This window comes from Mustela putorius, unplaced genomic scaffold (assembly GCF_011764305.1).
Source record: "Mustela putorius furo isolate JIRA1106 unplaced genomic scaffold, ASM1176430v1.1 tig00000487_pilon_pilon_pilon, whole genome shotgun sequence".
NCBI lineage: Eukaryota > Metazoa > Chordata > Mammalia > Carnivora > Mustelidae > Mustela > Mustela putorius.
This window is the reverse complement of record NW_025421399.1, coordinates 2,547,693-2,568,981: the sequence shown is the minus strand read 5'-3', so window position 1 is coordinate 2,568,981 and position 21,289 is coordinate 2,547,693. Positions and strand designations below refer to the sequence as shown.

Genomic DNA, 21,289 nt, shown 5'->3' with positions numbered 1-21,289 from the left:
ATGGGGGCAGAGCAAAGCCATTCTCTTAATGTCACAGGAGGCTCCAGAGCCACAAAACGGAACTTTATTTAGTCACAGACACTGACCCTCCATCTGAGAAGCCCAGAAGCAAGGGCCTGGGGCCCAAGGCTCCATACCCAGAGCTCGTCCTTGGAGCTGGGCAGGGTAGGACACTGGCTGAGGGCCAGAGCTGTCTCTTGCTTACAGCCTTAGGCCTAGGGTAGCAGCAGCTGTGGCTTGGCCTCTCCCAATGCTGGGGGCTTGGCTTTGTGCCCCAATCCCCTTTCTGACTGAGCTCTATAAAGGACTATTTAAAAAAAAAAAAAAAACAAAAAAAAAAAAACAAGCAAAGTGCTTTGAAAAAAAGGGGAGAACACTGGAAACTATCCAGAACACAGAGAACACCCTATTCCTGCTACAGGGACGGAGAGAGAAGGTAAGAGGCGGCTAGGTGCCTGTAAGGGAAGCAGACACGACCTTCATTCCTGCTGTGTGACTTCAGTCTCAAAAGACAGATACTCCCTTAAGAAACAGAAAAATACTCCAGGCTCCCTACAGAAGTATGCTGGGGCCATGCTGAGCTGCCCTGGCAGGCAGCCCTGGGTACTGAGGAGCAGACATGCAGGACAATGGGAAGAGCTAGGGCCACAGCTGGGAGGGAATCCTCGGAGCCCAGGCTCCCCACTGAGCTGGGCCATCAGCTCAGCTCTGAACTTTAGGACCCTACAAGTGAAGGAAGATGACATCCTTGTTTCTACCTGAGTTGTGCTTGCACAGAGATGGGCTGTCTGTACCCTTGTGGATGTGAAGGGGAGGCCCTTTACCTGCCTCCTATGTCCTATGGAGGAGGACCTGCCACATCCTTTCCACCCCTCCCTCCCAAGCCCTTGGGCCCAGCTCTGGCCAGGAAAGGGGGGAGGCCATAAAGAAGGAAGACCATGCCTTTCATTTTCTCCCTATGTCCTTATCGTCCATACATCCCAAATACTAGGAAGCTGAAGAAGACAGTGACCCCCACCAGGGAGACAGTGGCAGGTGCTGTGAAGAACTGGCGGTAATTGATACGGAAGTACCAGACCACACCCAACAGCACCACAAACACAGGCACCATGAGGCTGCCCACACTGACGCCGAGGCTGGGGGGTTCAGTGGCCGAGGAGGGGGCCAGGGAGGCTGAAGGGCCTGGAACAGCTGACCCTGGGGGTGAGCGGTGGCAGTGAATCACACAGTTGTCGGTAATGTTCAGGGAACGCAGTGTGCGGGCTGGGTCCTGCAGCAGACGGCCCTGGTAGATGAGTTTCATCTGGCTCTCCTGTCCAGGGAAGTATTTACTGCGAGGATGAACGAGATAGAAGGCAAGACAGAAGGCAACGAATGAGAAGGCTGACATGCCTGGGTCAGACAAACAGGGCAGTGAGGGAAGAAGTGAAGGGTAAGTTTCTAAGAGGTATCCCACCCAGCCTTGGTGGGGGCCGGACCCGATACCTCCCCGCCACTCCCAGGTGGATCCCAGGCTCCTCTTAGGCGACCAAAGGCTGTGGGCGTGGGATATGAGCAGCTGCCCACTTTCCGGTCCACTCACCTCTTCAGGGCACCCACAGTATCCTCCGGCCTGGCCACAGCCAGCTCCTCGGTGTCATTGAGGAATTTGAGCCGCACACTGATGAGGCCGGGGCTGGGAGGGAGGCAGCCGCTATCCTCAGATCTCAGAGGGGCCTCTGGACTGCTGCTTTCCGGGCCTGCGTGTCTTTTGGGAAGGCCTTGGATGTCAAGCAGATGCTCGAGGCTTGGCTCAACACCGCCCCCAGCTCCAGGCTCCCCTGTGGAGTCTCCCCCACTTTCGCCAGCCTCTTCAGCCTTCTCATCATTACCCTCTGATGGATGGGGGAGTTCGGTTGGCTCTGGGGTGCCTTGGCCTGCCACTAGATGGTCCACATGCCCCAGGTGGAGAACGGATGTGTCTCCAGCTGACACAATGGTGCCCAGGAGCTGGTTGCTACCGCTGTCTGCTACGTAGGTAGAGAGCCAAGCTAGGACCAAGGCTAGAATCAGCACCACCACACCTGCCACCACAGTCACCTCATTACCCACACCCTCAATGAGGGTGACATCAGAGAACTCCATGGCCTGGCCGCTGACTGGGTCGACACTGCAGGAACAAAGGAGGACAGCATCAGCAAGGCATGTGGGGTTGCAACCAGGTTCCTAGTTTCTTCAGGTCCTAACTGACTCAGCCCTGAAAGAAAATGGAGTTCAGTGTCCTACAGAAGGGGGAACAAACCTTCCTACCCTTGGACCCCCAACCTAAAGCTAAGGACTTACCCTCTGCCTCTATTGTTAAACACTAGCTTTCAGGTTCCACATCCTTCCTCTCTCATTTCGAGCTCTCAAAGAGCATGGATCATCAGGAACATTTCATGGCTTTGTTGTGGTGACTGCTGCTGTCACTGGCTGTTGCTTTTTTGGTAGGTGGGGAATAAACGTTTGCTTCCTTATGCCCTGAGTTTCTCTAGGATTTCTATCACTTGGTCTAGCAACTATGCCCCCCTCAGAAGCCTCCAAGGTGGCTTCTGAGAGACCAAAGAGGCTGAAATATTTTATTTTAGGGTCTTCTGGAGGCATAGTGCAGCCACTCTTGCCAGATTTTTCCATTTGAACCCTACCTCATTCGTGGTCACGTATTCAGGTTCAGATGTCAAGAACCAAAAAATTAATTTTTCATCAGAAGCATGGTCAGACCACCCCAAAGGGGACACATCTGCAGGAGCCATCAGCAGACATCATGCAGCAGGCACCGTGTCTACCACCTCTGAAATTCTTCTGACAAGTCCTAGGAAGCGAAGGAGGACAGACACCAGAAACACCAACAGAGGCTCAAAACTGCAAAACCACTAACTGGAAAGGATTTGGAAAATATTCCAAAATAGCTCTCACAATCCATATCCCTATCTCTCTTTGTGCACGGTGTAGTTTCTCCCCTGGCGATTTCTTAGAAAGGCAGAAGGATGGTGGCTTGCTCCTTTAGAGTACCTACTCTTTCCCTCACAGAATGGAGGGCTGGATGTGAACCAGAATGTGTGGCTTTCACAACTGTCCCCAGGCAAATCCAATCTGATGATTAGCATCAACAGAGTATTCTCACAATACCTATAAAACTTCATTATACTCCTCTACCGGTCCATCTTTCTCTACTAGACTTCTGAAAGACAGGATCACATGTATTTTTCTATGTACCCTAGTGCCCAGCATAATGCCACAGTCGCCGCTCAAAGAATATCTGTAGGACATAGCAACATCTGAATAGCTTCCACATCTTATTTAGAACATGGGCCCTGGAGTAAAAAAAACAAAAAACAAAAAACCTAACTATAATCCTGGCCTTGCCTCTTACTAGCTCTCTAATCTCCGACAACTTTCTCAGAGCCTCAGCTTGCTCATCGGTAAAATGGGGTTAAAAATAGTACCTACCTCATAAGGTGTTTTGACGGTGACGGGAAATCAACGAAGCAAAACACTTAGCACAGAGTCTGGCACATTGCAATGGTTCAATAGATAAATGGCAGCAATTACTTATCGCTCCCACAACTAGCCCCTAACGGTAAGATGGTTAATGTCACCAATCCTGATTTACAGAAAAGGAAACTGCGGCGAACAGAGGCGAAAACGACTGGCACAGACACAGGGCACTTTCTTGGGTTGGGGAGGACCCCACGTCTCCCGCCTCAGAGGCCTTTGGGGGGTCTCCTCAGTCTGTAGGCGAGCCTGACCGCGCGGTGAGGAGGGGTCCCGACCCTGCCTTTTCTGAGGCGAAGACTCCGCGTGGGGCGGCCCTATTCCCGCGGCGCTGGAGAGGAGTCGGTGGGCCCACCCGAGGCGAAGGTCTACCTAGTTCCTGGCCGCCAAGCTCAATTATCCCAGCCCATAAGGGGTAGAGTCCGGTGAGGGGGTCACAAACCATTCACACCCCTCAAACTTTGGGGCGGGGCTGGGGGCCTGGAGGCGGGGCTTGAGTACGCGGGGAGTCATGGGAAATTAAAGGGGGATTGAGCCGGTACTGTGCCTGGATAGGGAAAGAGGTCCTCACCTGAAACGGCCAGACTAAGCGTTTTGACTTCGCCAGGACCGCCCATGGACTCACCTTTCCGTAGGGGCCGGGGGAGGGGCTGGCTATCCCCGATTCTGTCCGGGGTCCCGTCTCTTCCGGCTTCTCCCGGAAGCTGTTTTAATCAGAGACAGGAAATCCCGCCTCCGCGCTCTGCACTGATGACGTAAGTTTACGTAAGGCGGGCTGACGTAAACGTATTCTTTAAAAAGGACTGGTTTCTTAGCGGAAGGAGGGGCGGAGTTACTGTTGGCGGGATCGTCGCCCTCCCAGGGCGGGGCCAAGCTTACTGGGCGGAGCCTAAAGAGCCCACGGGTGAGGGGCAGGACCACATAGAGTTGTGGGTGGTGCTTGGGAGAAGGCGTGGCTTCGTTTCTGGGGGACCAGCGTGCTGGCATAGTCCTGCAGATCGTGAGCGGCTCTTTCTCGGTCCGGGCATGTTCTTTTGGCCTTGCTCCCAGCCTCCAGGGTTGATTGGATTTATTACTGCTCTGTAACGCACAATGAGCTCCTGGTTAGCGGGATCAGTAGGGACTGGTCTCTCTGACCTCCAAAAGTTCAATTCTAAGGCCGGAGGCAGTTTAGTTACCGTCTCGGTTGGCTCCAGGTATTGAGGGATCTTGGTAAAAAAGGCCAGAAAGCCTTTCAAAGAATGCACAGATTCAGCGCAGGCTTAAGGCACAAGAAAAGGAGCCCAGAAGAAAACAGGAGAAAAAGATTCAGCTCCCAAGAACTTAGATTTTTGCAATTAAAATTCTTTAGGGAGCCCTGGCTAGCACAGACGGGTTGTGAGTTCGAACCCCACGCTTGTCCTAGGGATTACTTAAAAATTTGAGGGAACCTGTGTGGCTCAGTCTGTTAAGCATCAGACTCTCTCTCTCTCTCCTTTTTAAGATTTTATTTATTTATTTGACAGACAGGGATCACAAGTAGGCAGAGAGAGAGGAGGAGGAAGCAGACTCCTGGCTAAGCAGAGACCCTGATGCGGGGCTCCATCCCAGGACCCTGGGATCATTGACCTGAGCCACCCAGGAGCCCCAAGCGTCAGTCGCTTGATTTCAGTTCAGGTCGTGATCTCAGGGTCACGAGATTGAGTTCCCCCTCCCTAGGGGCTCCATGCTTGGTACTCTCCCTCTCCCTCTGCCTCTACCCCCTTCACGCTCTCCCTTCCTCTCACTAAAATACGTAAACAAATGTTTAAAAACACTTTTTTCCCAAAGACATGTCAGGATTTTTGTTGTTTTCTGGTGAACTTTTGGTTCAGGTATAAAAAAGGCAGAGAGGGCAAACAGACAAGTGAAGAGTTCGGTAGTTTTCACCAACTGAACTGATTGGAACTGAACTCAGTGGAACCAGCACTGAGATAAAGAAATAAAAAATGACCCCAAAGTCCCCCTTCATGTCCTCTTCCAGCCACCACCTTACAAAGAGTATTACGACTTTCCTTACCATAGATTAGTTTCCTCTGTTTTCATACCTTGTATAAATGGAATCAAGCTGTCTGGCTTCTTATTCTTTTTTCCAAGCCTTATTGTGAAATACACATAAATTTACCATTTAAACCCTTTTATTTTTATAACATTTTATTTATTTATTTGACAGAGAGAGACATAGTGTGAGAGGGACAGCAGGCTTCCCGCCAAGCAGGGAGCCAGATGCGGGGCTCGATCCCAGGACCCCCGGATCATGACCTGAGCCAAAGCATGTTTTTATTTTGAAGAATGCAGGAGGGGTAGGGTACAGTTAAACAGAATTCTGAAGAGTGAATAAGGTTACCAAGCAAATTTCCAGACAGAGTAGCAAGTTCAAGGGCTCTCAATAAATGCTTGAGGGAATGAATAAACTAATGAGCTGAACCACCATTAATGCTTTTGAGAGTTTATTATGTGCCAGGTACTGTGCTAAGTACTTCATATACCTTATCTTATGGAGCCCTGTCAAGTAGCTCTTATTGTACCCATTTTATAGGTTTGGAAACTGAGGCTCACATAATATCCAAATTTGCCATTAGTGCTATAGCTAAAGTCATCTAGTGCTCGAGCTCACTCTTTCATTTCCTCTCTCTATATATACGATCTTAATTGCCAATATTTGGCCCCCTCCTTTTTTTCACTCAACTATATACCATAAAATTTTTCCTGTGTCATTGAATATTTTTATAGCATCATAGCATAGCTTTAAGTAGCTGTTCAACAGTACCATTTTCCATATTGCTCCCTAGCTTTTTAGCTAATTATCTCATTTGGATGGACATTTAGATGGTTTTCAGTACTTTGCTTTTAAACAATGTTTTCATAAACCTCTTTATGCGTCTTTGATGACAGATTTTTGTTCACACCCATGATGTCTTTCCCTAGGATAAATTTCTGAAGATGGGATCGCTGGATCAAAGGGTGCTCACATTGTTCAGGTTTTGATACACCTGGTGCACCTATTTCCATTTCCACGGCAGTGTGAGTCGTGCCTACGACTGTTTCTCTTCCCCTAAAACAGGATGGAAGTGAGAGAGGGCAGGGAATAAATGGGTGGAGGTTCTGAGAGACGTGACAACCCTGAAGATGTTTATAAGACGTTATAAGGAGGAAAGAATGGAGGAAAAGAAGGGAAGTGAAATCTGATTAGGGAATAAATGACTGACCAGTGACCTCTGAAGCCCAAGAAGGCAGAGCCCATGGCCAGGCCTGCCCTGTCTAGGGGCCAGCACATCTGGCTTTTTCATGGCTCCAGGTACCAGGTATCTGTTTGGGGTTTGGTACCTATAGTCTCGTTTCCCAAGCTGCATGGACTGACTTCTGCCAGAACACTTAGCAAACTGCGTTGTGTTGTTTGTTTTGCTTTGTTTTTAAAGATTTATTTATTTAAAGGGGCATGGGGAAGGGCAGAGAGAGAGAGAATCCAAAGCAGACTCCCTACTGAGTGCAGAATCCAACATGGGGCTTGATCTTATGATGGGAGAGCACCACCTGAGCCGAAACCCAGTCGGACCCTTGACTGAGCCACCCAGGTGCCCCATAACAGTGTATTTTAATGGATCTGAGCTCCTTGGACATTTTTCATGATAGAGTTCTTGGGATGTTTGCTTTTCTTATCCTATGGAATTTAGGCATTTTTACACTTGTGTGTGCAGTTAAGATAGCTATTGAATAGTGAATAAATCTGTGAGTCCTGGAATGCTGCCTTAGGCCAATGTGTGTATAAGAAATCTGTTTTACTAAAACTGCTCTTTCCCTAGCCACTCTCTGTCATTCATGCCATGTTTGCCAATCTCACAGACAAAAGCGTGTCTGTTCCTTTGATTTCATTCATTGGGTCACTAGTGAGGTTTTCAGTTTTTCATGTTTCATCAGCCACTTTGTAAATTAATTGTTAGGTCTTTTGTGTTTTCTTCCTTTAAAAAAATTTTACCCAGGCTGCTCCCAGGAGTACCCCCCTATTTAGACTCCTATTGAACCTATCCGAGGGTGGTGATTAAACTTACTTCAGGGGGGCGCCTGGGTGGCTCAGTCATTGAGCGTCTGCCTTCGGGTCAGGTCATGATCCCAGGGTCCTGGGATCGAGCGCTGCATTGGGCTCCCTGCTCAGCAGGAAGCCACTTGTCCCTCTCCCACTCCTCTTGTTTGTGTTCCCTCTCTCACTGTGCTCTCTCTCTCTCTCTATCAAATAAATAAATAAAATCTTTTTTTTTAAAGATTTTATTTATTAATTTGACAGAGAGAAATCACAAGTAGACAGAGAGGCAGCCAGAGAGAGAGAGAGAGAGGGAAGCAGGCTCCCTGCTGAGCAGAGAGCCCGATGCGGGACTCGATCCCAGGACCCTGAGATCATGACCTGAGCCAAAAGCAGCGGCTTAACCCACTGAGCCACCCAGGCACCCAAATAAAATCTTTTAAAAAATAAATAAGCGGTGCCTGGGTGGCTCAGTGGGTTAAGCCTCTGCCTTCGGCTCAGGTCATGATCTCAGGGTGCTGGAATCAAGCCCCACATCGGCTCCAGGGAGCCTGCTTCTCTCTTTCCCACTGTCTGCTGCCCCCTTGCTTGTGTGCTCGCTCTCTCTCTCTCTCTCTCTCTGTCAAATAAATAAATAAATAAAATCTTTTTAAAATAGTGGGATTGAAATTTTTAAAAAATTTTAAACCCGGACCATAAAATGCCCCACTGGCACAGTCTTCTTCCCTCCCCAGAGGAGCATTCTTGGGCACCTGCTTCTGGACCTTTTTCTCTTCCATCTACAATCATGAGGTTTGGCCTTGTTGGCTGTACATGTCGTTTTCCGACTTGTTTCTTCTCTTGAACAGCAGTCTAGGCGATCTTTTCAAGGCCACGCCTATGACAGTCACTTGGCATCCCTCCCTGGTTCCTTCCTGTGGCGGGGACTACCCTTTGTAAGGGCTGCATTGTATTCCAGAGGAAGGATTTGTGCACCACCTCCCACATGTCGCTTTGTTGCTGGCAGTGCTGGGGTGAATGTTCCGTGCGTACCAGCCTTCTGAGTAATGGGGAGCGGTGTTTAAGGGTAAGGGTGCTGCTAGATTGCCCACCAAAGAAAGCAATTTCCTTTCCCACCAACAGGATGAGCAAGAATTTCCATCTTTAGGTCTTCATGCGCTCTCCCTGTTATTGACCTTCACCATTTCCCTCTATCTAGCGGGGTAGCAGTATCTTCTGATTGCTTTAATTTGCATTTCCCTCATGGCTGGTAAGGTTGACTCGTTGATTGGGCAAAGAGTGGAGTGTCCAGTCTCTGCAAAGCCCTGCACAGCCATCAAGTCACCAGAGGCAAATAAAACAGATGCCGTTCCCATCCTCCCAGGTGAAGGAAATGAAGTCCTTTTTTTTTTTTTTTTAAAAGATTTTACTTATTTATTTGACACACAGAGAGAGAGATCACAAGTAGGCAGAGAGAGAGAGGAAGGGAAGCAGGCTCCCTGCTGAGCAGAGAGCCTGATGAGGGGCTCGATCTCAGGGCACGACCTGAGCCGAAGGCAGAGGCTTTAACCCACTGAGCCACCCAGGCGCCCCAGGAAATGAAATCTTTTAGTTGCGGATTTCTTCCCCCAATATTTTGTCTTTCACTTATGTTTATGATTCGGTGCTTTTATAATCAAATTTATTTATTTATTTATTTTTTAAAGATTTTATTTATTTATTTGACAGACAGAGATCACAAGTAGGCAGAGAGGCAGGCAGAGAGAGAGAGAGAGAAAGAGGGAAGCAGGCTTCCTGCGGAGCAGAGAGCCCGATACGGGGCTCGATCCCAGGACCCTGAGATCATGACCTGAGCCGAAGGCAGCAGCCCAAACCACTGAGCCACCCAGGCGCCCCTATAATCAAATTTAAATTGTTTCTGCATCCAGATCCTTTAATCTTTTCTTTTATGCTTTCACCCAGGAAAATCTCCTACCCCAAATAATACTCATAATCTCATGTATCTCTCAGGTTTTTTTTTTTTTAAGATTTTTATTTATTTACTTGATAGAGATCACAAGTAGTCAGAGAGGCAGGCAGAGAGAGAGAGAGAGAGGAAGCAGGCAGAGAGCCTGATGCAGGGCTTGATCCCAGGACCCTGAGATCATGACCTGAGCCGAACCGAAGGCAGCGGCTTTAACCCACTGAGCCACCCAGGCGCCCCTCTCAGTTGTTTTTTTAAGTGGGTCTTTTGTCATAGTTGTAAATACAACAGAAAAGGCTGAGCTCGCTGGGGTCTACCTCCTGGAAGAGGGCAGACAGCTCAGCATCTTCCTCCCCCCACCGTCCCCACAACCTGAGAGCCAGGCTACCAGCTTAGGCCCAGGACCACAAAGCATTTCTTTCTCTTCCGTCGGGCCTTTTGGCTCTGCGAAATGAAAGCCAACATTTCTTCTAGAAAGGAGAGTTTGTGGCTCTACATAAGATGGTACAAAATTGCCTTTGCGTTGGAGAAAGGGAAGGAATCTCTGCAGATACAACTCTCCACAGAGGCGAGGAGGCTGGCGACAGCTGCAGGAGGCCGACCCTGGTGGACTCCTGTCCCGTCTCTACTGTGGGACTCCAAATGGTAATGGAGTGGACAGCCCAAGGTCCCTCAGCCAAAGGACCCTCCTGTGGTGGGTACTACAGGCTTGGGGTCTGGCAACGGCCTTCTGTTGTTCCTATACCCTTTATCCTATCACAAGAGCAACAGTTGCTCCGTGGTGAGGCGATAAACGTGGAGTGAGAGGTAGCTCAGGCACATGTGACCTAACACATCCACGCTTGAGTTCTGGGCACACATTGTTTATTTGCATTCACAAACACTGGCTTGGCTTAAAAGATTCCTCTTAAAGATGAAGGATGGTACTTTTGACTCTGGGACCAGAGGAGGGAATGAGAGAGTGAAGGGGCAGCTAGTGGCTTGTCTGTCACAGGCCCTTCGAGACCACACGTGTAGGGATCATTGTTTAAGACATCGTGCATCCCTGGTTGGGGCAGGGTGGGGCGGGAGACTCGACCATAAAAGGGTCCCAGGGATCATGCATTTCTTCCTTCCTCAACAACCATTTGCTCACATGCCTTTTCAAGGAATACAGTCCCAGTCCCAGTCAAGCTGAGGCAGGCACAGGCCCTTAATTAAGTAAGTGCAGTCCAAGGAAGGCTCTGAGGAGACCGTGCTAGTGGGTTGAGTCAAATTAGCTTTGACCCAGTCAAAAAATGTAGGAAGGGTGTGTACCAGGCAGAGGGAACAGCACATGCAGAATGCCCAGAGGCCAATCAGAGCAGGTCATATCCAGGAACCCGTAAGTCTGCCTGGTTTGGTGAGGCTAGATTACAAGAACCTCAGAGGCGGAAGGGCGATCAGAAGGCCAGAAAACTTGGCGGAGGCAGGGGAGGAAGATGGGTCTCCCTTACTGAATTTAGATTTTAGCCTGACCGTGGCAAGGAGCCACCAGGAATCAGAGTTGTGATTCCCAAAAGAAACTCCGGCATCCTTGCGTGGCGTGGATTTCAAGACCAAGCAGGGAGGGCCTCCCTTCAAGCAACAAAGGCAGTTTGGGCACAAGCAGAGTAGCGCACACTTTAGGAGGCCAAACAGGTACACGGGTCAGGGGGCGATAAGGATCACCCCCAACTGGCTTGGGCTGGAAGGGCCATCCGCTTAAGCAAAAGAGATGGCGGACGAAGGCTGAGTATGCAGATCATCCCGTTGGAAGCTGAAGCTCAGGTCAGGAGGGAGGTCAGCAAGTAGCTCTAGAAGCCAGTGAATGGGGGAGCTGGCCGGGGAGAGCACGGGGCGTGTAGACAAGGGAGCCAGGGGTTGGTCCTCCGGGATTGTAGGGAGATGACGGATGGAGGGGGCAGTATGAGCTCCGGGAGCACCCTCACCGAGGGCTCACTGGATACGCCCCTCAATACGCAGCAGCAGATAGTCCCTGAGGACAGGGGGCAGGGGGAGGTGGGCGGCGGCCTGTCGGCAGCGGCTGCCCAGCTGAGCACGCACAGCCAGCCGGGCCAGGTGCTGCAGCCGCCTCGGCTGGTTCGCCATGCTCAGGGCTGAGATGTAGAAGGCTTCGTGCTCCTAAGCCAGGAGTGGAACAAGATCAGATGGCCCAGCACCCTTGACCCTGCCCTTCCATCTGGGGATGACCTAGCACCAGGGGCCCCGGGGAATTTGCAATACCCACCCTGGGGTTTGGTGCATCTTGAAAGACTTGGGTTCAGAACCCAGAAGCCCTGCAGGGGTCATGGAAGACGGGACCACTCTGTAGGGTGGAGGCTCGGCCATGTCTGCACTCACCACTCCACAGATGCTGGCACAGTGCCCTCTGAGTCAGAGCTACCTGATTAATGCCCACGATGGTACAGTGAGAGAGGCTGGGGAGATGTGTGGGATTAGAGCTTGTTCTGAGCTGCTTGGCGGGGGGTGGGGGGACACAGGAGACCCTGGGAAGCCCATCCTGGAGGGATGAGGCCTAGGGCTCGTCCTTCCTCTCCATCTCCCCAGTACTCAGGAAGGAGCTGTGCCCCTGGGGTGGACATACCTGCCACAGCTCTGGGAGGACTGCGTCCATCCAGGTATCACAGGAGGGGACACAAGGGTAGGCATTGAGCAGGACTTCCAGGGCCCGAGGGAAGTTAGCACAGTGTTTCAGCATCTAGGAATCAAAAGAGGGTCTTAGGATCACCATGGCTCTCCCAGCCTAGGGCAGAACCAAGGTCAGCCTAAACCAAAGCCTCCCTCACGTGCAAATTTGGGAGGCTAAGGTCTGAGTCTCTCCTCAGGCTTTCCTCTGCCCCAGTTTACCCCACCTTCAGGGGGCTGCAACCTCTTTGCCCCCACCAGTTTCCTGGGGAGCTGTTCTCCTTCCACACGCACCCCTATAGTTCTCAGTGGTCCTTCTCAAGGTGAGGACAGACCTTTGCCTACAGGACCTGGCTCTCAGCCTCTTGTCACCCCCCCTTCCCTGGTGGTAGGGGAATTGCAGTCACAGGCATCCCGCCCAACTGCGGCCTCCTCCTTTCACAGGTTCTCCCCGCGCACCTCCGGGCGCACAGGCTGGGCCCCGTAGTCCAACAGCGCAGCGAAGAGGACCTCGGGCTCCCAGTTGGGGGCGTCCTGCACGGCCTGCAGGGCACAGTCCATGGGCGTGTGGCCCGCTGCATTGGGCACTCCAGCGCAGGCGCCGTGGCGCAGCAGCAGCTCGGCCAGGGCCCCGCAACCATTGGCACAGGCGTTGTGCAGCGGCGTGTGGCGCTTGCGGCCGGCAGCGCGGGGATCAGCCCCGGCCGCTAGGAGTCGGCGCGCGGCCGCATGGTGCTGTCGGCCGCTGCCCGGGCCCTCGGCCCCCGCGCACGCGGCGTTCAGGGCGGTCTCGCCCTGGCTGGTGCGCAGGTGCACGTTGGCTCCGTGCTCCAGGTAGAGAGCCACGTGCTCCTCCAGGCCACGAGCCGCTGCCACGTGCAGGGGGGTCACCTCGCTGTCCTGTGCCGCCACGTTCACAGTCGCTCCCGCCTCCAGCAGCAGCTTGGCACACCTGGGGACAAGGCACAAGACCCAGAGACAAATCCTGAGGGACCAAGACCTGGTCTGCTGTCATCCCTTTCCCCCCTTCCTTCCCACCCTGCATGCCCGCAAGGCGAGCCTTGGTGTCCACCATCAGACTCACGGAAGCCCCATGACCGACAGCAGAGCTGCGAGGTCCACGATGTCACCAGGAGCATCTTCAGTCTTCTGATGGAAAACTCAGCCGAGAAAGACAGCGGTACAGCCAAGGACACACAGCAGGGTAGAGGCTGTGCCAGAATGCTAGTCTCTGCCTCAGATGGTCCCTTCCAGAATCTGTTTATTTCCTCGGTAAATTCCAATCATGGGCTAATCTTTAGTTCCAAAACCTGACTCCTTGAGTAGATTGGGACCCCAAGACCTGGTTCTGAATCACATGCCAGTGGTCTCCTAACATTTTGATAGCACAAAAAGTTTTGAAAACCCATGACCATGTCCACTATGAATGTTACATATAGAAAATTAAAGGGTGGGCGCCTGGGTGGCTCAGTGGGTTAAGCCACTGCCTTCGGCTCAGGTCATGATCTCAGGGTCCTGGGATCGAGTCCCGCATCGGGCTCTCTCCTCAGCAGGGAGCCTGCTTCCTCCTCTCTCTTTGCCTGCCTCTCTGCCTACTTGTGATCTCTCTCTGTCAAATAAATAATAAATAAAATCTTAAAAAAAAAAAAAAAGAAAGAAAGAAAATTAAAGGGATGGGGAGCCTGGGTGGCTCAGTGGGTTAAGCCTGAGCCTTCAGCTCAGGTCTTCATCCCGGGGTTCTGGGATCGAGCCCCACATCAGGCTCTGTGCTCAGCGGGGAGCCTGCTTCCCCCCGGCCCCCACCGCCTGCCTCTCTGCTTTCTTGTGATCTTTCTCTCTCTCTCTGTCAAATAAATAAATAATCTTTAAAAATTAAATTAAATTAAAGTGTATGGGCTGGAAAGAAAAAGGAATAGAAGTCCTAATATTTTCTTCTGCCGCCAAACTTGAAGAGTACCCTTCCAGACCAGTGACACCCGCTCAAGCAAAGGAAGGCATTTGGGGATCGACCTGCTCCACTTTCCCTTAGAGAAAACAAACGGAACCAAACAACAACAATCAGGTTTTAGGGAGCACATGTTTCACGGTCTCCCAGTTCCTGGAAAAACTATAGGCCGGAGCATGGGGCACCTGGGTGGCTCAGTGGGCTAAGTGTCTGACCCTTGATTTCTGCTCAGGTCATGGTCTCAGTGTTGTGAGTTAGAGCACCACTGGGGCTCAACACTGGGTGTGGAGACTGCTTAAGACTCTCTCTCTTCCGAGGCACCTGGGTGGCTCAGTGGGTTAAAGTCTCTGCTTTCGGCTCAGGTCATGATCTCAGGTTCTTGGGATCGAGCCCCACATCCAGCTCTCTGCTCAGCAGGGAGCCTGTTTCCCCCCCCCCCTCTGCCTGCCTCTCTGCCTACTTGTGATCTCTCTCTCTGTCAAATAAATAAATAAAATTTAAAAAAAAAAAAAAAAAAGATTCTCTCTCTTCCTCTCACCTTCTTCCCCACCCCATCCTTCCTTCATCTCACGGGAGCACATGCTCTGTCTCTAGAAAAGGCCAGAATACTGTTGAGGCAAATACGTATCATTAATCACCAGGGGGTAAACCAAACATGAAACAAACTCAATGATGCCATTAAACTGGGCACGTGAGTGGCTCAGTCGGTTGAGTGTCTGCCTTTGGCTCAGGTCATGATCCCAGGGTCCTAGGGTCAAGCCCCACATCAGGCTCTCTTTTCATCAGGAAGCCGGCTTCTCCCTCTCCCACTCCCCCTGCTTATGTTCCCTATCTCGCTGTGTGTGTGTGTCTCTCTCTGTCAAATAATAAATAAAATCTTTAAAAAAAATGATGCCGGGGCACCTGGGTGGCTCAGTGGGTTGGGCTGCTGCCTTCAGCTCGGGTCATGATCTCAGGGTCCTGGAATCGAGCCCCGCATTGGGCTCTCTTCTCAGTGGGAGCCTGCTTCCTCCTCTCTCTCTGCCTATTTGTAATTTCTCTGTCAAATAAATAAATAAAACCTTTTTTTTTTAAAGCATTTTCATTAAAAAAAAAAAAAAAAAAGCTTTTCAAGAAAGGGCTGGAAAATTGAAATCACTTCTGGGTCCACCATTGATTTGGATCTGGCTAGGGAGAAGTCCGGAGCATGTGGGCTGTGGGGTTGTCCACCACGGTTGTCCAGCCCTGGCTATGGACCTGATTTTTGAAAGTACAAATACCATCACACAGGAGGTCAAAAAGCCCGTTTTCTTTTGTTTGTTTGTTTTTGTTTTTTAAAGTATAGTTGACACTCAATGTTACATTAGTTTCAAGTGTATAACTTAGTGACTTGACAAGTTTATGCATTATGCTCTGTTCGCAAGTGTAACTACCATCTGTCCTGTAAGAGTGCTATTACAATATCACTGACTTACACTGAGCCTTTTATTCCCAAGCCTTACTCATTCCATAATCGGAAACCTGATCTCCCACTCCCCTTCACCCATTTTGCCCAACCTTCCATGGCTCCTCTCCAAAAAACCTGTTGATCTTAAAAATGTGGGAGGAGGGAATTTGGGGGAGACCTCGCACTAAGGTTGGGAAACATCTTTCTTGATGCTCACCTTAAAACAGGTAGGAATTCGGCTACAGAGGACTCAAAGGGGATAGAGGACTATAGTTGGAACAGGGTTTTCCAAAAAGGCAACAAGGCTTTTGCCTCCTGGGCTTAGCATATGTGACCTTGAACAAGTCCCTAAACCTTTCTGAGCCTCAGTTTTCTCACCAGTGGAATGAGATCTGTCTCCCAGACTGTTGTGAGGATGTGGGTATGAGAGGTGCACGCACACGCGCGCGTGCGCACACACACACACACACACACCCCCCCCCAGGTACCTACTGCAAGGACTCAGGCGCTGTACAGAGGTGCAAGGGGGTCATGCCCTCCTCGGACAACATGTTGGCCTTGGCACCGAAGGTCAGCAGCAGCTGCACACAGTCAGACTGGGCCCGGGCGCAGGCCTCATGCAAGGCTGCCCGCCCCCCAACCCGGGCATCCAGCTCGGCTCCCTGCCGGATCAGGTGGCGGGCACAGTCAGTGTAGCCTCGGCTGGCAGCGATGGTGAGGGGCGCTGTCTGCTTTGTCTTGGGGGTCAGCACCCAGAACCCTGGGAAGAGCAGGCAGTGTTGGGGAGAGGTGCATGAGACTCACAGGGCAGGCCCTGACTATGGCTGTTCCTTTGTACCCTTGGCCCAGCATGTATCATGCCCCAGGCTGTAGCTATGGAGAGGGGCTCATTCAAACCCTCAACTGGGAGTGTGTATTGGAACTGCCTTTGTCAATCTGTATAGTATGTGTGTCATAGGAAAAAAAAAAAAAAGGCAATTGCTCTTTAAAATCACAAGGGGGACGGAAGGAGAGTTAATCCTGTTAAGGAAACCTTGTGGATCTTTGAGCTCCTGATGGATTCCTTGGTTCCTGGTTGTTCATTAGGGTGTTCCGGCTGTGGGGTTGGGGGTGGGTCTGAGCTATACATAGAAGGGCCTGGAGCTGAGCTTGGGAGTGACCAAAGAGCCTAGTTAGGAGTTCTAGGATATTCCTGGGGCAGATGGGGAAGAAAAGGGTGGAAGTGGGGGAAGAGTAGAGGGGGGAATAAGAGATGGGGGCGGGGAAAGAAGAGGGGCGGAGAGGCTCATCTTGGGACCCCAAATCTAGCCAGTCTATTTGGGCGCTAGTTATATAAATCATGGGACCCTCATACAATATGAATTATGCGACTATTTAAAATATTATGTGGGGACAGGGAGCCTGGATGGCTCGGTCGGTTAGGTATCCTACTCTGGATTTTGGCTCAGGTCATGATCTTGGGGTCCTGAGATGAGTCCCACAGTGGGCTCCACACTCAGTGAGGAGTCTTCTGGAGATTTTCTCTCTCCTCCCCGCTCTCCCCCTCTCCACCACATGTGCAATCTCTCTCTTTCAAATTAAAAAAAAACAACTATATATTATGTGGGGAGGCCTGGCTGGCTCTGTTGGTGGAGCATGTGGCCCTTGATCTCAGGTTTGTGAGTTCAAGTCCCACGGTGGGTGCAGAGATTACTTAAAGATAAAATCTTACAGAGGCGCCTGGGTGGCTTAGTGGGTTAAAGCCTCTGCCTTCGGCTCAGGTCATGATTCCAGAGTCCTGGGATCGGGGCAGCGGGCTCTCTGCTCGGCAGGGAGCCTGCTTCTCTCTCTCTGCCTGCCTCTCTGCCTACTTGTCATCTCTCTCTGTCAAATAAATAAATAAAATCTTTTAAAAATAAAAATAAAATAAAATCTTACTTATTTTTAAAAATTTTTTGAAAATTTTAAGTAGGAGCGCCGCCTGGGTGGCTCAGTGGGTTGGACCTCTGCCTTCAGCTCGAGTCATTATCTTGGGGTGCTGGGATCAAGTCCCGCATCAGGCTCTCTGCTCAGTGGGGAGCCTGCTTCCTCCTCTCTCTGTGTCTGCCTCTCTGCCTGCTTGTGATCTTTGTCAAATAAATAAAATCTTTTTTAAAAATTTTCTTTAAGTTGGCTCCACACCCACTGCGGGGCTTGAACTCTCGACCCTGAGATTAAGAGTCTCCTGCTCTCCCAAATGAGCCAGCCAGGTGCCCCTTAAAAATAAAATATTTAAATTATATATATATATATATATATGTAATTATATATGTTTTATATATATACAAATTATAATATACATACACACATATTCAGAGAAAAGATTGCATTAGAATATAACTGTGTTCCTATGTAATTCACATGGTAATGTAATTTTAATCCTGAAAAGACATACAAACCACTAACGATGCCTCATCTCTGCTAAGTGAAAAGCAAGTTCTAGTCTGTGTTCCGGAAGGAGGATGGGGCCAAGCCTTTCCCCGTCCCCGTCCCCTCCCTCTTCTCCCTCCGTGCTCTTCGGCCCCGCTGGGTGCTCCCTACCCTGTTCAGCTGACCAGGCCAGCTGGTTGCTCACAGTCTCCACAATCATGTTGGCAGCATCTTCCTCTTGGAACAGGGCTTGGACCTGTTGCAGGTCACCGGAGAACAGAGCGTTGTGCACGGCTGGGTCTCGGCAGCAGCGGCGCGGCCTGGTGAGTCGGGCCCGGGCACTGGGGGGGCACCTGTGGCTCCGGCACTGCTGGGCGGCAGCCCGCCGCCGGTCCTCCCACTCTAGCCACTCCCGCTGCAGGCGGAGAGCCCGGAGCGTGGACGAGGTGAAGGGGAAGGTCTCCTCGGCCATTGGGGAGGGGCCCGGGGGGTCTGGGCGGCGGCAGCTGGGCACAGCCGTGTTCCCCTCAGCCCGACTACCACCCTCGTTCAGAGGAGCCACCCTGCCCCTCACTCGTGACCCGGCCAGAGGAGCAGCTGAGGCTATAAATAGGTCCTTTCCCGGGCTGGTAAACACTGCTTGCCGGGAGTCATGATCCTAGTGCAGAGAAGGTACTGGGCCAACCCTCAGCCCAGGGGCAGGGCCAAACCCTGCCCCTGTTGATACCCTCTGGAGGGGGCAGCGGGAGCCCCAGGGTCAGCATCATCCCAATCCTCTGGAGTGAGGAGGTCTTGGGTTGGCAAGGTCCCAGGGGAGTGAAACAGTCTCTCTGGGAGATGGTCAGGACAGGGAGGGGGAGCCCGAGCCCCTAGCTTCTCAGATGTTGGCTGGAGGACAGACCCCAGCCCGGGAAGTAAGGGCGGTGGAGAGGAGTCCAAACAGCCTTCCAGGGCCTGCAGTGGTCCCAGTAACTGTGCGCTTGCGCACGGGGTTTACGGTAATGACATCACTTTCACATCCATTTTTACTCCAGGGGCCATACTTCCTGGCTCATGGGAGGTAAAAAGCTTGTTTTTGACAATGAGTTATACAATCCGGCTAAGGACCACAGTGGATCACCTATGAAATGGGTGCTTTTATGTCAATTTAAACCATGAGGAACTGAAGGCTTAACAAGGTAAAATTTCTCGCTCAGGGTCACAGTTGGTGAGCGGTGGAGGACTAGGACCCAGCTGGCCAGATGGCGTAGATGGAGCACTTCGGCTCCTGCTGCTGTGGCCACCTGAGGATGGACATTGATGGGAGCCTCTCCCCCACCCTCCTAGCACGACAGCACGATCTCTAGAAACCACCCGCCACAAATCTTGTGTCCCTCCAGCCCCCAGCTCCTAAAACGGCTCACCTGCCTGCCTGAGGAAGGCCAAGGGGTTGACCCAGGCAACTCTGGGGACTCTGACCAAAGAAACCTTCAAGCCACAAATCCATTCACCCTCAGGAAAAAGCAGCTTTGCTTCTAGAAGCCTCTAGGGGGAGGAATGAGGCCGTGAAATAGCGCTCGATGATGCTCTACCAAGAGCCCGGGAAGGGAAGGAGAGGGGAGGGGCAGAAAGGGTGCTAGCCCCAGCCTCCCCCCTGGAACTCTGCTAACCTACCCCCACCTCATTCAGTGTGCTGGCGGGGAGCCCCTCAGCCCCGCGGGGTTGCCCTGGTCCGGGGCGCCCTGGCCTGTCTTCCCCAGCGCAGTGGACACCGCCCCCCCTGCCCACCGCACTTCCTCCCCTCCCTGGCTCAGCAGCCACCCCTGCTCAGAGACCTCAGACTTCTTCCTCTCCCTGTCCCGCACGCAAACAAGCTCCAGCTCCCATTCTCAGCTGTCAGTCACCGTCTCAGTGCCCCTCACTGGGACCTGCCCAGCCTTCTGGTGTTCCTCTTTGGCCAAGCCTCTCTGCTCTGCCGCCCAAGGGGAAGGATCTGTCTAAAATGGTTCATTTCCTAGTTTGAAAACTTTTGCGGGCTTGCAACCCCAGCCCTCTCCAGGCAAGCCCAGTGTCTGGGCTCAGAGCCTCCTGGTGGCCCTTCAGCCTTCCTGGCCATTCCCTGACCCCTGCTCCGGGAGGACCACACACGGACTTCGTCAAGGCTCTGTCCCGACCTGCTGTGGGCAAAAGTCTGCCATGCTGGTTGGGGGCTCCAGAGCAGGACCCGAATTTATTCAGCAGGGTCTCTGCAACCCACCTGGGCCTGGCACACAGTAGGTCTCAATGTGGGATTCGGGAGCGCTTGGCTCATTACAGGCCGGTCCCTAACGTGCAGGGAATTGACTGAGAGCCCTTGTTCTCGGCCAGAGCAAACACTCATCTCCCTGCCCTAGTGGGTGGCAGCAGCCTGGGCTGCTTTCGGCACTGCCCTTACCCTGCTCTTCACCCACTCCGGGCCCAGCTTCTTGGTGGTGTTCCAGGGTGGGGGGTTCCCAGATCCCAGAGGGAGGAATGAGATCATGCCCCTCGAGGTCTTGGAGATCCTCAGAGAAAGGCGCCTCTATAAAGGCCACTGTGATTAACCCTGTTGGAACCCATTCAGTGTTTTAATTGCCCCGCCAACGGCCTGGCTGAGCACCCACAGCTGGGTTCCCAGGGCTGGGAGCTGACAGGGCCGGGTGGGGCCAAGAGGGGCCAAGGTAGGGTAGGCGTCCCCTTCCTTCTGAGGCATACAGTAGCCATGACGTGCGGGGTGCAAGGCTGTTGACCTCCTCGGCCTCTCTGCAGCCTTCTTGTCATACAAGCCTAAGGCTACTCTCACAGCAGCCCAGCCCGAGATGTCCTGTGTTCTGTCTCTTGTCCTTCGCTTCCTGAGGGCAGAAAAAGGCGGCTTTGACTCCAACCCACACACGAACCCATAGGGAGCCCAGTTCAGTGCTAGGGGATTGTATCGCCACCCAGCCTTCTGGGAGCTGAGTCTGTAGGGTGATGAAGCACCCAGAAGCCATGACCCTGGTCAGGACCATGAGCCCTAAAGATCAGGGCTCAAGGGAATTGACTGGGGCATGGTTGTGCGTGCCAGGGGTATGGGGTGGTTTAGGTGTGGGAAGACCATATAGTATAGGTGGCCTCTGGCCCAGGTCTGAGCAGCATCAGCAGAGCTGGGGGATTAGCAGTGGGCAGGAGAGTTAGAAGTGCACATCTGTTCAGGTAGGAGGGCTGCTGGTGAATTAGCCCCTTCTTGCTCCTGGGCTTGGAACACAAAAGCCTTCTAGAACAGGGCCCCACTGCAACCAGCAGCCAGCTGAATGTGGAATTCTTCCAGCACTCGCTCACTTCAGCTTTGAGACTGGGATCAAGGGGATCAGCCTTTCTTTGGGAGAGTAGTACGAAGTAGTAGGGAGCCTCAGACTC

The 21,289-nt window shown here is 52.0% G+C and overlaps 2 protein-coding genes across 8 annotated transcripts; both read right to left on the bottom strand.

Annotated features, from left to right (window-relative positions):
• Window positions 1-42: 42 nt before the first annotated feature.
• Window positions 43-4,252, bottom strand: TMUB2 (transmembrane and ubiquitin like domain containing 2). 7 transcript variants are annotated; one of them, XM_013045969.2, is made up of 5 exons: window positions 4,085-4,216; window positions 3,469-3,527; window positions 2,664-2,830; window positions 1,583-2,149; window positions 43-1,331 (listed from the first exon to the last, which is right to left on the bottom strand). In XM_013045969.2, exons 3-5 carry the CDS (start codon window positions 2,666-2,668, stop codon window positions 965-967), a joined length of 939 nt encoding a protein of 312 aa, XP_012901423.1. In that variant the 5' UTR covers window positions 2,669-2,830; window positions 3,469-3,527; window positions 4,085-4,216; the 3' UTR covers window positions 43-964. The 7 variants fall into 7 exon arrangements, with proteins under 7 accessions (XP_012901423.1, XP_004772608.1, XP_044936708.1 ...); XM_004772551.3 differs by lacking the exon at window positions 3,469-3,527 and having other exon boundaries at window positions 4,139-4,234; XM_045080773.1 differs by having other exon boundaries at window positions 3,469-4,217.
• A 6,086-nt stretch (window positions 4,253-10,338) lies between these two features.
• On the bottom strand, window positions 10,339-18,494 carry ASB16 (ankyrin repeat and SOCS box containing 16). Its single transcript, XM_004772559.3, has 5 exons — window positions 18,068-18,494; window positions 16,001-16,268; window positions 12,597-13,089; window positions 12,097-12,210; window positions 10,339-11,633 (listed from the first exon to the last, which is right to left on the bottom strand). Exons 1-5 carry the CDS (start codon window positions 18,366-18,368, stop codon window positions 11,448-11,450), a joined length of 1,362 nt encoding a protein of 453 aa, XP_004772616.1. The 5' UTR covers window positions 18,369-18,494; the 3' UTR covers window positions 10,339-11,447.
• Between the last annotated feature and the right edge of the window lie 2,795 nt (window positions 18,495-21,289).